The following is a 15,232-nucleotide window of genomic DNA, read 5'->3' as shown; positions in this document are numbered from 1 at the left end:
TACAATAAAGTTCATGCCTGCAGTGTACAATATACCGTTGATTTTTGGTGTATTTTTGCCGCGGGGTGTGCATACATACATATGTAAACGAATATGTGCCTTGTTTTTTTTTAATTAAATAAAAAGTGGATTGTTTTTATTATAATTATATACACGTAATTAATAAAACCGCATATTTTGGAACTTTGTAATTTTTTATGTAAATACATAAATATGTATGTAAGAGCAGGCAAACTCTCAGATGTTAAGCCAAAAAAGAAGCCAAAAAAAGGAAACATATCACACTTCGTTTAGGTAAGCAGGCCATAAGCACTTCTGAACTTTTGTTTTTGTAAAACACTTCAGCATAGGAAGTGTGCGGTCACACATGTACTTATCTACATATGGGTATGCACTCATACAAAGCAAGAATTCGCATAAATTTCGTTGATTAGCTGCCACCGCTACACTAAGTGCGCGCATTTTTGTTCTACTTCAGTTTGGTTCTACTTCAGTTTTGTTCTGTTGTTCTTTTGCCTGTCGTGCAGCATTCGTTCGTATGACAAAACCTTTCGTCAGTGTAGCAGTTGATTTGTTATGCGTGTGAAGTGATTGAAATGAGAGCTGATGGCTTGCAAGCCATTTGTGCAGTGCTTGTGCAGCTGTTTAGTGTACACATAAATAGAAGTTCACAAATGTTGATACAAAACTATTCGTCCATTATAATAATGAACTTTTAACTGCACATGTTTATTTTACGAGGAGGAAGCATGGAAAGCCTAACCCCGTCAGGGTGAGACTTTAACCCAAACTAAACCTCCTACCGTCATTTAACGTCCCCCCTCCCGGTACTACCGTCAAGAATTTCGTCGGGATAATAACACTGTGTGACTGCTAAAGAAGCGCAAAAAATATGCATACTTAGAATTTTTAATGCCCTGCGTTTTTCATAGGTTGATCCTTATAATTGTTCCTAACTTAATTTCTGTTTAACCGATCAAAAATATTTACAGTGCGTACACGGTCACCGCAAACCTCAATATGTGCAATTCCTTGATTAATGCAAGTCTTTAAAGCAAAACATTTTAACCTTTATAAGTGCAACTTCAAAACAATTTAACCTCAATACCTACAACTTTCTTTGTTAATGCATGACACTCACACAAATTTTGAATTTTTTGCCCTTCTTTGACTTACCAGTATTCTGGAAAAACTAAAAAAATGTGTTTCAGTTAAGTACCCAAAGAGGATTTACACAAGTGGTTTTGTTTTAAAAGTACAATGTTCCCATATATGTCCAGTTTGTGAAAGCTTACGTCTGCAAGTTACATAAAAATAACGATCTGTATCTTTCGCCAGACAAGACATATATTTCTGATTGGTCTGGTCCATTTTTTCTCTCTTCTTCTTCTTACTTGGCGCTATTGTCGCCTAAGCGATTTTGGCCGTTTGGAAATTCCAATTAAAGCCAAGTCCTTCTCCACTTGGTCCTCCCATCGCAGTAAGTGATTTCCTCTTTCTCTGTTACCACCATCAAGACAAGCGTTGGATACTTTGAGAGCTGGAGCGTTTGTGTTCATTCGTACGACCTAACCAAGTCAGCGTAGCCGTTGTATTTTGATTCGCTGCACTATGTCCATGTTGTTGTAAAGCTCGTACAGTTCACGTTCAATCGTTTGCGGTACTTGCCGCCGCCAACGCGTAAAGGCCTATACATCTTTCGCATAATCTTTTTCTTGAAAACTCCAAGAGCCGCCTCTTCAGATGTTTTCATTGTCCATGCATCCGCGCCATAAACCAGCACAGGCATGTTGAGTGACTTATATAGTGTGATTTTTGTACGACGAGAGGACTTTACTCCTCAATTGCCTACTCAGTGCAAAGTAGCACTTGTTGGAAAGAGTGATTTTCTGCTGACGTTATTATTGTTATTAATGCAGATGCTTAAATAAACGAAGTCGTTTACTTTATCAAACTTGTAACTATCAACACTAAGGCGGGTGCCAAGACGCTTATGCTCTGACTATTGGTGACATGACAGGAAATACTTCGTTTTGTCCTCGTTCATCTCCAGACCCTCACACGACGTAGCCCTCGTGTTTACCTTGTTGCACGCTCTTGTAAAGTATTGTGCCTGAGCGGTTCAGTTCTGCGGCTCTTATTATCTTCTTCAACATCATATTAAAGATATCACACGAAAGGGAGTCATCTTGTCTGAAACCTCGTTTCCCAATTCTGACGGAGCTGGTGGTATTGCTCGACGTCATTTTACACAGCCGTAATAGTTTCGCGGGAATACGAAATTAAGACATCGTGGCGTTGTCCATCATTCCAGTCCATTCAATAGGATCAAAAAGTGTTCCCCCCATAATTTAAGTACGTTGTGGACATCGGTCACTAGGTTGCCATGGTTATTCTTTCAGGAGTCTTGAGACCTTCCGTAAGTCGCCTAACTCTCTGATAAAAATGTCTGCCGTTTTTCGTGTCGGCCAGCATTTCAAGTTCTTCGTCTCTCTTCTTATTGCCTCAAATACGTCTAGCTTCCCCAGTAGATAATTTCAGAAGTTAAAAGCCCTTCCGAAAGGCCTTCATGAGAGTCAAAAGGCCTTCCACTCTACATTCCTTTCTCCTTTAATTTTTGTATGGAGTTGCACAAATTGAAGGACTTCTTTTTCGCTACCCATGGAGGGCCTTCCAAAAGGGCTTTATAGGACATACTTCAGAAGGAGTTCTTTTAAAGTTGCTTCTTTAATTTATACAAATCATACATCTTTGAAGTATTTGCTTAAGGTTTATATCACATATGTGTTATTGCAACTTAAAATGTTTATTGAAACTCATTTGTAATGCATTCGCGTAAATTGTAAATGGACAAGCCCTTCTAGAAGACATGCAAGGAAGCACTTTTTTCTTGGGTAGGCCTCTTAGAATCGCTTTTCTTAAGAAGGCCTACCTAATTTATCTTCTGGGTCCCTCTTCAATTCCCTATAACGGTTCCACATTCGCGTTGCGCCCGATCGCAGCCTGGCACTGTAGGTGGCACCTTTTTTCTCAACAGCTTCTTGACACTACTCATCGTACCAGTAATGTGTGGGAAATGTAGTTCACTGCTCGCGTATGTCAGTTTGTTTAAGAGTGCTCTCTCACATCAGGTGTGAGAGTCGAGTGGCGAATCAATTGGCCGTCTGTTGTGATCGCAGCTTCTCGACATTGAGCTTGCTTTGAATTGTTGGGCGCACATTTCTTGCTGCAGAGAGTCGGTTGCGTATCTTGGCTGCAACAAAAATTGGTCCAAGTTGATGTTTGGGCTTCAGAGTGTAAATTCTGTTTAATTTTTCTGTGGTTAAGTTTAACTGATGGTTTAACTATAATTTAAAATAGATACATAAGCAGTCCCTAATATGCTATTATATTATGCTGTTAAGCTAACATTTCCTGGTACTATTTTTGAATATATAGGAAAAAATTGGAAGTCAGGGGGGAGGGGCTCGGGCCCCCTGCCCTACCTGGCTACGCCCATGTAATTGCAATCGGATGTACTACGCCGCGACTTATAACTTTCCGTAATCGCTATAGGCATTTAAAAACAGGAACGGTTTTTTTGCTTAAAATCGATATCTCGAAAATGGCTGAAAAAAAACATAAAAAAAATCGGAATAATCGGGAATGCAAAGCCAAGTGGTGACCCATATGTATGTATGTGAAAGCCGTAATTGATATCTAATATCAGAGTTCGAAAATAAACGAAATGAATCGTATGGTTTTGCTTCATTTCTATCATTACAGAGAGCAAAACACAATTGAAACCCAAACAAAGAAAACTCTAGTTGGGTGAGTCAAAATTCACAGGAATGATTCGCAAACGTTTGCTTTGCGATTTGATCATTACAAGCGAATAATGTTTACAGCACTTACGAGTATGTATGTATATTTTTCAGATGTACTTACTAGAGATGGGCGCGGGACCCAAGGTTTTCAAAATGGCCGGGATGGGCGGTATCGGGAAGGTCAGTAAAAATTTGCGGGCGGGACAGCACCAAAATCCTTTCCTGACCACCGATAAAACCGCAACCTACGCAAATTCAGAACACTGATAACAACCAATCAGTTCGTTGACGTTGGGCTTCAGTCTTTCATACAATAAACTCGATCAGAGCTGAAGCCGATCCCGCGGTAGTTGGCGTGTATGGCGGGGTCGCCTTTCTTGTGGATTGGGCAGAGAACAATTAAATTCCAGTCTTCGGACATGTGTTCATATGACCATATTCAGCATAAGAGTTGATGCATGCATAATGTGACTAACTATTTCATAGCTCAAAGAAGTACAGGGTCGAATCGTCACATACGATGTCGTACTTCTCGTTATGTAAAAACACATTTTACATACTCTTTGTCGTATTTAGCTTACTGCCTGACGCATCCCTATTGGATGCGTTAAAAAATTAATAAACTCGCTTCCAAATAGAATTTTTGAGGTCGTACGGCTAAATGGAAGTAAAACTAAATACTAAAATAAGAATTTTACCTCTTTAAAATCCCCATTTATCATATTTTTAGCTGTGCGTCTAAGTACATTTCGCACCTCCAATTATGTTTGGTATTTTTTTCTATTGTATTGAGAACCATAATAAAAAAAAATAATTAACTGTATTTACTTTTTTTAACTACTGCATTCATATTTACCAGTTTGGTGAAGTTACTTTTGATAAAATTTGATGTTTCAATGTAAGGTTGGGATGAGTCTAAGTAAATTACGCGCACTGCATATATGTTAAGTGCCAGTGTAGGTGTGGATCCTAATGCTCCGCTAATTCCTGTTTTACAAGTGTAGCCTTCTCTAGTGAGTTGCACCAGACAAAAGCTCCTTGAAACAATATAGGCTTAAGTCTGGTTTCCTAGAGTTAATAAATCAGTTTGGGCGAGAGACCCCACCTAATACCGATAGCTCCCCTACAGCAGTACAAGGCAACCGATATCTTTCCTACCCTTTCCTCAATGTTAGGCTTCTCCGACAGCCGCCGTTGATCGCCCACTTAGTTACCTGGTTCAGGCAACCTTAAGCTAGATCAAGAAGGGTGTATTGAAATCGTCCCTTAACCAAAAGTTCCACATCATCTATATAGGCGATCATATTATGAATATACTTGACTATTGTCTCTGGAGTGACATTGTTGAAGGCCCCCTCGATATTGAAGAAGGCCTCTCCTGCATAATCTTCATGCGTGAAGGCTTCCTCTGACCACTTTACCAATATGTGCACGGCGGTATTCACAGACGTTGTCTTATAATAAGCATATTGAGCTCTTGAAAGACAGTCACGAGGAATCGCGTTTCTTATGTACAGGTCTATCAGTCTCTTTGGCGTTTTTAATAAAAACGAAGAGACTGATAGACCTTAAATCCCTAGGGGAAACTTGAGAGACTTTTCCGGCCTTCGGGATCAACGCAACACTTACTTCCCTCCAAGCCTTAGGGATGTACCCGGTCCTCACGCAGTTCGCATAAATAGGATCCATCCGATTGCACGACACCTTCAGAGCACTTTGCCGCTGCGCAAGTATGATGCCATAGGTCCCTGGCAACTTGTATAGCCCAGGCCATGTGACGATCGTCCAGAAAATCGGGGAAGTACAGGACTTGGATAAAACTTCTTTGCGATATTTTGTTACATCAGGAGGGAGATTCTGTAACCAGTTAGCGACAATTTTCGAATCGCTATCGCACTTTCTGACGCAAAACCATTTATATCATGCGTCAAAAAGCGCGATAGCGATCCGAAAATTGCCGCTAACTGGTTACAGAATCTCCCTCCTGATGTAACAAAATATCGCAAAGAAGTTTATTTGACTGTCCTTCGAAGTACGAAGTACAAGAGCGAAAAAAGAAGTACTGTACTTCCGAAAGAAGTACGGTTGGTGACATTATGCATGCACCTTATCAGCTCCTCGGCGCCGTACTTGAATAGCTCGGCTGGCAGGCCGTCAACTTCAGCAGCTTTGTTGTTTTTCAGCCGCGTGATCTCTATTCGTACCATCGTCATCGACTGGGGGCTCGGGTTCGTCTTCTCCGCTACTTTCGGTGATGTTGCCATTCAATAGGGCGGAGAAGTGTTCCCTCCATAATTTGAGTACGTTCTGAACATCCGTCTCTAGGTCGCCATTGTTGTTCTTACAAGAGTTCGCCCTGGTCTTGGAACCTTCCGTAAATCGCCTGACTCTCTGATACCCACATGGCTCGCATTGCGCCCGATAGCAGAGTGGCCCTGTAGGCGGCATCTTTTTTCTCTGCAGTTTCTTTACACTCCTCATCGTACCAGTTGTTCTTTCGGACTCGCTGAAATCCGACTATTTCTTCTGTGGCGGTACTTAATGAGCGGCAAGTGTGGTTCCACTGCACGCGTGTGTTGGTTTTGGGAAGAGCAGTATTGCCGCGACGTCATGAAAAAATGTATCGTAAAAGAAACAAAAAATGGATCAAATAAATCACAGAATGTTTATTTAAGTATCAACCAGAGAGCTGCATGGATACACTCAAATTACATTTTAAGTCACTCGCTTTCTTTTCACATCTGCACACACTCGCACTCATTTATTTCTAAGCATAACGTGCGATAGCATTGAAAAAACATTGTCGGTTGAGTGATTAAGTGATTAAGGGCATCATCATTTGACAAAAGGTGGCATATTTGTCAGAAATAACATTTCCAGCAGAAGAAAAAACTCTTTCTGACGATGCGCTAGTTGAAGGAGTGGCTATTACTCTACGACTGAGTTTATGCAGCAGCGGCATTTCGCGTTTGTGTACCTCCCACCAATTAATTATATCGAAGTCCGTATGAAAATATACCTCAATATTTTCATATCGCCGCAGCTCTGCAGTAGCTTTATCAGTTGTGCTTACAAAGGTAGGTTGTTTAAGAAGACCTGAAAACAGCTCAAAGTTGTCTGAAGGTAACAAAGGTGTATCCGCAATTTGTGGTTCCGTTGTACTGTCAGAATTCTCAGTTAACGTTCTCATAATTTGTAAACATTTCTCTTTTGTGTACCTTTGCTCAGATTCGGTAAAGTTCTTGAGCTCTTTTGCTGGCGGGTATAAAAAAGCACAATTTTGTGCAAATCTGTTAGTTGTCAACAGCAACTGTTTTTAAATGATAAAGCAACTTATTTTTCAAGTCCCTTATAAAGCCGATGTCTTCTGAGCTAACATTGCATTTCTTTTGTAGACTAGTTATATAAATGTACGTCAGGTGCATAACTAAATAATTTAGTAAAGCTAATATATTTAAACTAAAAAACTAATACATATATTTAAAAAAATACTTTATCAATATCCATTTTTTTTTTCAAAATTGTCGTATTCTCGATTGCTCGACTTGCTTTTCATAACAGAGTTTTTCAATCGCTTGACTTGATTTGGAAAGAATATATCAATGCCATATTTGAAATCAAATGAGTACAGTGCAGCTAAACGTTGATTTCAAAACTAACTATGAATCTCACTGTTTGTACGGTGTTTCTCACATACCTTATAGAGTTCACAGCAATAAGTTCATACTGTTTAGATGGAAGTGAGTAAACTCATGCTGTTGTCTGGTATCAACGTATCAAGTTAGAAAAAACTTAAGAAAACGCTATTTGGTTCCATACCTTTGCTTTTTATTATTGTCAATAACCGAAAAATCATGTAATTCGAATTCATACCGCGTATCAACAAAATGCAAAACCGCGTATCAAGATAATGCAAAACCGCGTATGTGAGGTTGCATAAATTATTTTCTAATTATTTTCTAGAGAGTAAAAACACTCATTTCAAAACGGTTCTGTTTTTTTAAAGCAATCGCATTTCTGGCTAGTATATTTCAGGACGAATGGATAAGGATTGAGCCTGAGCTTATGTGGGCAAACCCAATATTTGGCAGCAATCAGTTTCGCGGTTTTGCAGAATGACGATACGCGGTTTTGTACTTTAAACGACGCTATGTATGTACATGAAGAAAAATATTTTACATACTGTGACAATCTATCAAAAAAGAGATTATTGTTTTTAATCTTGTATAGAGAGGAACAAAAATATTATGTATAGAGTTTATAGAAACCTCAATTCAAATCTATGTACATACTTAAAACTATGAGCTGTCGATCATTTACCTTAATTATTAAATTATGTGATTCCACGTTAACTCGTTGGAAAGTATTTTTACTATGAATACGCCCCATTATATTCTCAACAGTTTGTAATGAAATTCTATTTTTCTTTTCTTATTGGATCAATTTTAAATCTGAAAATATACGCTCTGCAGCTGGAGAGCTATTTATGAGGCAAGTAAAGAAATTAAAATTAATGAAGTCAGCTCTTTATACAAAGTTCACTTAAAGCATTTTTCTTTAAGCTTATTTGACCCCAAAACGCTTCAGTATCTTCGACCAAATTTTAAAAGCTGCCACTGCATACATACATAAATATTTTCTCTTTAACATGTATCAAAATTTGTACTACGCTAAAAATTAAAGTATCTCCCTAAATGAGCGAAAAAATAAAGTATCTTCAGAAAATATGCACGAGCACGTATCACTTTTGAAGTATATGCATCAAAACGGCAACACTGTTGAAGAGTGCTCTCAGAGAGCAGGTGTGAGAGTCGAGTGGCGAATAAGTTGGCCGTCTGTTGGGATTGCAGCTTTTCGACGGTAAGCTTTCCTTGCATTGTTGGGTATACAGAGGCAGGTGCGTATCTTGGGTGCAACAAAATAGTGGTCCGGGTCTATGTTTGGCCCTCGGAGTGTACGTACGTCTAAAACACTGGAAGCATGCCTTCTGTCTATCACAACATGGTCGATTTGCTTTCTCGTTTTTCAATCTGGAGACATCCATGTAGCTCGATGGATCTTTTTATGCTGGAACCTAGTACTACATATTACCATGTTTCGGGCCCCGGCGAAGTCGATCCGCCTCAGTTTATTTTCGAACGTTTCGTCGTGGAGGCTGAATTATCCGACAGTGCCGCCAATGATCCCTTCCTTGGCTACCCAATGGCTTTGAAATCGCCAAGCATGATTTGACGCCTAACCTATTCCTATTCCGTCGGAACATGGGCGCAGATGAGCGAGATGTTGAAGAATCTCGCTTTGATGCGGATTGTGGCTAGACGTTGGTCCACTGGGGTTAACGCCAGTACTCGGCGACGGAGTCTCTCCCCCATCACAAATCCAACACCGAATTTGCGCTCCTTTATGTGGCAACTGTAGTAGACGTCGCAAGCAGTGTTGCCGCGCATAATTTTTAGTGGTAGCTAAATTCCTTTAAAAAGGGGCTAAAAAAGAGCTAAAAAAAGTCGTTGTGGCTAAAAATGGTAGCTAAAATTTTTTATTTACATATGCATATATAAGTATACACCTAAACATTTTCAATAAGTAATGGTATATAAAAACAATGAACTCTGGAAAAAAGCTAATATTTTATCCAACCAAAAACCTTTTTGTATAAAAGGGGAAATATACGACACCAGCTTGCTGGTTCCAGCAAGTGATTGTGCCATCAGGCTCGAAGCATATAACTTACCAGCATGATTACGGTGACCATATTAACGAACGTAAAATAAATGACATTTTTCCCAATGATTTTGGAATACAAACTTACAACTTGTATGATGGTAATATAGATCAAATATTTGCCAGTTAATTATATTATTAAATTGTACAAGTTCCTCTTCTCGAAAGGCGCTGTAACCGGATTTTAACCGGTTCCGAAAAATGAAACCAAATCCTTATCAAGGACTTCGCCATCCTTTGCTGCCACAATTTTTTACCATAATTTTACTCAAAGTATATTAATTTTTCTTTTTTTTTAATTTTTTTTCAATTACATAAATTACCCCTTATCAGTATTATCAAGGATTCGTGACCCTTAAGTGGGGTGCGAAGCAAACTGACGAAGGTTTTCATTCTGTTTTATTATGGACATTTTTATTTTTTCATATTCTATGTTTAAAAATTTACCTCTGCAAAATCCAAAGCTAATTTAAAGGACAGTTTAAGAAATAAAGGACAAATGGCGTCCTTTAGGGATCCATACGATATGTCGAAAAAAAAAATGTCGAAACCTAAAATGTCGAAAAATTAAAAGCCTGATTACACCGAAGACATATTTGGTCGAAAAAAAATGTCGAAAAGATAAAAAAGATCGAAAAAGGTCGAAATTGTCATATCTTAAGTAAAACAGTGGGACTTGAAATTAAATTATGAGTTTTATTATTTTCAAATTAGCATTTATATTTCAGTAATTTTTCAGTTTATTTATACATAATTATTCATACAGATGAAAAACTATTGCTTATACATACATACATATTTTAAAGACACGTCACCATATATACATACTTATAAGGATGTATAAATGTAATTAACAAAAATCAATAGAAACGTTAACATAGGGAAGTGGAATACGCTAAATTTTTTAATACCTCCATTTTAGAGTACTCGGTTTTTTTACTAAGGATATTTTGAATATTATTCCTTCTCTTTTGGTAAGCTGATTTAGGTTTAGTGGCGCCTTCAGAATTATTTAAATTCATTTTATTTTTAACAATCGATATATTCGTCATTTAAATAACTTATTAATTTATACACTCCCACGTGAGACTTGTCAATTATTATTTGCATTCTTCGGTGCCATGCTTCCACTGAATTCTGGGTGGTTGGAACATTGGTACCCATTTGGTCAGATATTTTCCAAAACGATGGTGGATAAATTAAATTAACTGATGAGTCGACTTCAGACGACTTCCGTTTTCTGGAAGTTCCAATCAGATAGTTTTTTTCAAACCATTTTAAAATTTCTGAGCAATCACTATCCATGTGCGGTTTAAGTTCATTATAATAATCCAATATTTCTTCAGAGTTCAAAAAAGCTAAACATTTAAGCATTCTTAACTGTATAGAAAAGTTTTCGTTTTTGCCGTATTTCGAGGCAAGCTTCTGATTTTGAATCTTTCGCCACAATATCTGTCCAAAATGGAAGAAGCAACCTTTATTCACCACATCGGGAAAGTATGATTTTGTTACCGATATTATAGCTTTTTCGAAATCACTAATAATAACACCAGGATTAAGACTCACATTATGGGCACAGGCAATTTGAAAGATTTCATAAAATACTTCATTATAACAGTTTTTTGTCTTGCTGCTCATTATACAATAAATGACAGGGACAAATTGTTCATTTATAAATGCATGGATAGTGAAAAGTTGGCGCATTATTGTCGGTACTATTTTAAATGTACCGTCCATAAGCCAGACACTTGATTTTTCTAAAATTTTTAAGTTCGCTACACTTCCAAAGATTAAAATCTTTTCGTTTTCAAAACTTTTATCAGATAACAAAAAATTTTCGCCTTCCACGGTTTGAAGATGTTCTGGAACAGTTATTTCATGTAAACTCTTAGGCTCTTTTAACATATTATTTCTCACTCTTTTAATCTTTTGCAAACAATTTCTAGGTTTTGGTACGTACGTTCTACACTCACGGTTACACTGCACAACTGCGGAGTTAATTATTTGTGATGGTTTTTCATTAGTTTTTTCTGCACGAAGTTTTAGATTGGCATTTGTTTTATATATTTCATGCTCATATTCAAGTGGATCATGACAGTGTTCAAAAGAAGTTTTTTTTACTTGGTGTTCATTATGGTAAATCACTGTAACCACTCTAGCTTTGCACTGTAATTTAGTTTTTTTTTCGCACTTCCAATAAAACATATTTTTATATTGTTTTTCCAAGGGATAAATAAAACCACCAAGAACCAGTTTATTTTTTCCTTTATTTGAAGTAACAATTTCCGCAGACATTCTCGGACTCCAAGTTGTGCTTATAGTTACAATTGACACTGACTAATAATGGAATTGCAAGAATCCCAATATCAACATCGTGAATTTTGGTTGATTTTAAGAGAGTTACCGTTATATCATTGAGCTAAACCAAAGAAAAGCGTACAAGGTAATAGCGATAGCCTGAAAACAAAATTCACGTATATTAAGTTATTGCTTTCTTCGAATTCGCCTTGAGCTAAACAATAAAAGAGAAGAGAGAATAAGAGCATTCTAGTTACTCGCATTTATAGGAGCTAAAAGATTTGTTGTGGATAGGTTTACAGGTACCAAGGCGGTTTTAGAGAATAGAATTCAGAACAGCAATATCTACATAAGTATGTACATACATATGCAATACATAATTTTATTTAATTAACCTGTCGAAATAATGTAATGAAAGACGTGTGAAATTCGCGCGAATTTCACACGTCATTCATTACATTATTTCGACATTTTTTGTTTCGACATTTTTTTTTTCGAATTTTTTTTTTCGACATTCTTGGTCGCGAATTTCACACGTCATTCATTACATTATTTCGACATTTTTTGTTTCGAAATTTTTTTTTTCGACATTTTAAATTTCGACTTATCGTACCAGACCCTTACAAAGAAAACAATGCTTAACAAAATGCTAGAATAATTATGAAATTTCGCCTCTAATCATTTCGATCTTTCCTCGACCTCATTTTTAAAGAAATAAATATTGTACCATCATGCTTACGGTGACCATCCGTCCTTTATTTTAAAGGACAGTCCTTTATTTTAACCCCCTGTCCTTTATAATTTTTGCCAAAATAAAGGACGGATGGTCACCGTAAGCATGATGGTACAATATTTATTTCTTTAAAAATGAGGTCGAGGAAGGATCGAAATGATTAGAGGCGAAATTTCATAATTATTCTAGCATTTTGTTAAGCATTGTTTTCTTTGTAATTCACAACTGCAATATCGTGAACGTTATCTTCCACAAACACGGCTTTGACTCATATAGTGCAAGAAATATCCGCCAAAATACTTTTTACTTAGAAAATTTAGCTAATTTCACCACTCACGACACCAGTATGCTGGTACAATCACACCACAAGAACATACACGGTCAATCGACTTGATGGGTCGTTTAACAAATTTAGCATATTAAGGGCCGTGAACTTATCTATTTTAAACTATAGTTAAATCGTTAACAGAAAAGTTAACAGCCCCAACACATTTACAGTATGTATGGATAAAAGCATAAGGAGCATACAATACATATATGTATATATATCAGTCTTTCTTAGTTTAAAAATTCATCTCTTACATAAATGCAAAAAAAAACCAAATTAAGCATATACAACTTTTTCATGCCAAGTATGAATAAATTCTAAAAAGGGCTAAAAAAAGGGCTAGGGGCAATTTTAAATTTATGTGGCCAAAAAAAATATATGGTAGCTAAATCTAGCCACCAAAGGGCTAAAACGGCAACACTGGTCGCAAGGCTCCACGCTTACCTTGCCTTGCTCCGTCCATCGCATTTCTTGGATGACGGTGATGTCAGCCATAGTCTTCCCGATGACATCAACCAGCCGGGCAGAGGCATTCCAGGTGATATTCCAGTTGAAAATCCTCAAATCATAGTCCTTAATACGTTTGCCGTGGTAATCATCAGAATAAGGGGGTCTCATTCGACGCTGTTTGTTGTTTTCCATTGGGCGGGGTTTTAACGGGGCGGGACCTAAACCCAGCGCACGCGAAGTTTTACGCCTTCCCACTTTAGCTCGCTCCCAAACGGGTGTTTCGTCGCTACCCAGAGGATACGTGGATATAAATATCCGGATGTTGTGAGCTGCGATTTGAACCGTACGCACAAGATTCATATCTGGCCGCTCTCAGGTAGTCAAAAGTTTTTCCCATCTTCCTGGACTTCTGCCCACGGAACCATCCTCCAAAATTTTTCTTAAAATTCTGAATAAAAAGTTTTAAATTTTTGGCTGTAATTTTTATAATTTTGTACGAAGTTTTAAATGTGGATTTGTGTGGTGCTGGTTATGTAATGGGCTAGGCTTTTATAAAACAATTATAAACATTAAATAAACAAAAGAAAAATAGCCAAAAGTGGTCAAAATATCACTTAACTTAATCAGCTTACCACATACCCTATATATATATATATATAAGTGGTAAGCTGATTAAGTTATATATATATAACCCTTGTTATTGAACAATACATACCACAAAATAACAATATATTTTTGATTCTATTTACAGATTGAGGCACTTATTCGCGAATTACATAGCGATAAACTGACCACACTGGCAAGCCAAATAAAAATGCGCTCACAAGTTAAACCCTTTTCCTTGGGCTTTGAAATTTGGAAGAACGTTGAAAATAAGCATTTTTTGTCCATTTATTTCAACTATACTACGGACGCACCAGAATACAATCTTTTAAATCAGTTGTACTGCACTGTTGAATACAACAAGTTCACGTCCATCGACGAAATATTTGAGGAATTCAATTTGGAAAATTGCGCAGCAGCTATTGTTAGCTATGAATATGATGACTATCTAAAGCACTTTTTAAAGTCCAAAAGTAGGTATTTTAAATCAATTTTTATTTATTAAACATTTTTATTTAATATGTTACTACTACAAGTAGAAACTAGAATAATTATTGAATTTTGAAGCGACATACATTAATCGAATAGAGATAGATATAGACAAATTTATTCATAAATGATCAGAATGAAAAAAAGAGATCGATTAAGCGGTGACTGTCTGTCCGTCCGTCCGTCCGTCTGTGCTCCCGATAACTCTAGTAAAAGTTGCGATATCCCAACGAAACTTGGTATGTGTACTTCTTTTCGGCATAGGACGGGTGGTATTGAGAATGGCCAAAAGCGTACAATAACCACGCCTACCTCCCATATAACGGTAGTTTTCTGGAGCTCTTTCACTCAAAATTGAAATTTACAATAATTTTTTTACGAAAAATAAGAATGTTATAAATTTTTGGAAAGTGGGCGCAGCCACGCCCAGTTATGATTACTATCTTAATATATATATATCTTATAACCACTTATATATATACATATATATATATATCTTAATAACCACTCCATTAATTTCTCCCAAACCTGGCACAGTTGTTGGCACTAGTACAATATACCAAACGGCTGAAATTGTAGCCGCTAGAACAACAACTGAAATTTTTTAAAATCGGAGAAAACCCTCTCCCGAAATTTTCGATAAATCAGTAAATACTGAAGCTAATTTATTCAAAATTGATGTTTCAAATAATTCTTTAGGAAAATATACGTTAATGATAAAATTTGGGAAAATGGGACGTCCATAAACCTAGCTGACCCAAGTCGCCAAAAATCAATAAAAATTCGCTACTAATTAGGTGTATT

The 15,232-nt window shown here is 37.0% G+C and overlaps 1 protein-coding gene across 1 annotated transcript in view; it reads left to right on the top strand.

Moving 5' to 3' along the window:
- Nucleotides 1-14,412, top strand: part of LOC118745536 — a gene marked incomplete at its 3' end in the record, with an annotated part of 62,531 nt that extends 48,119 nt beyond the window's left edge. The window contains 1 exon segment of the mRNA XM_036478982.1: nt 14,088-14,412. Coding sequence (XP_036334875.1) covers nt 14,088-14,412 — 325 coding nt within the window.
- Nucleotides 14,413-15,232: the final 820 nt, after the last annotated feature.

This window comes from Rhagoletis pomonella, unplaced genomic scaffold (genome assembly GCF_013731165.1).
Source record: "Rhagoletis pomonella isolate Grant_MI unplaced genomic scaffold, Rhpom_1.0 Rhpom_scaffold_00009, whole genome shotgun sequence".
NCBI classification, from domain to species: Eukaryota; Metazoa; Arthropoda; class Insecta; order Diptera; family Tephritidae; genus Rhagoletis; species Rhagoletis pomonella.
Note: the sequence above shows the minus strand (reverse complement) of the source record. Positions and strands in the feature narration are given on the sequence as shown.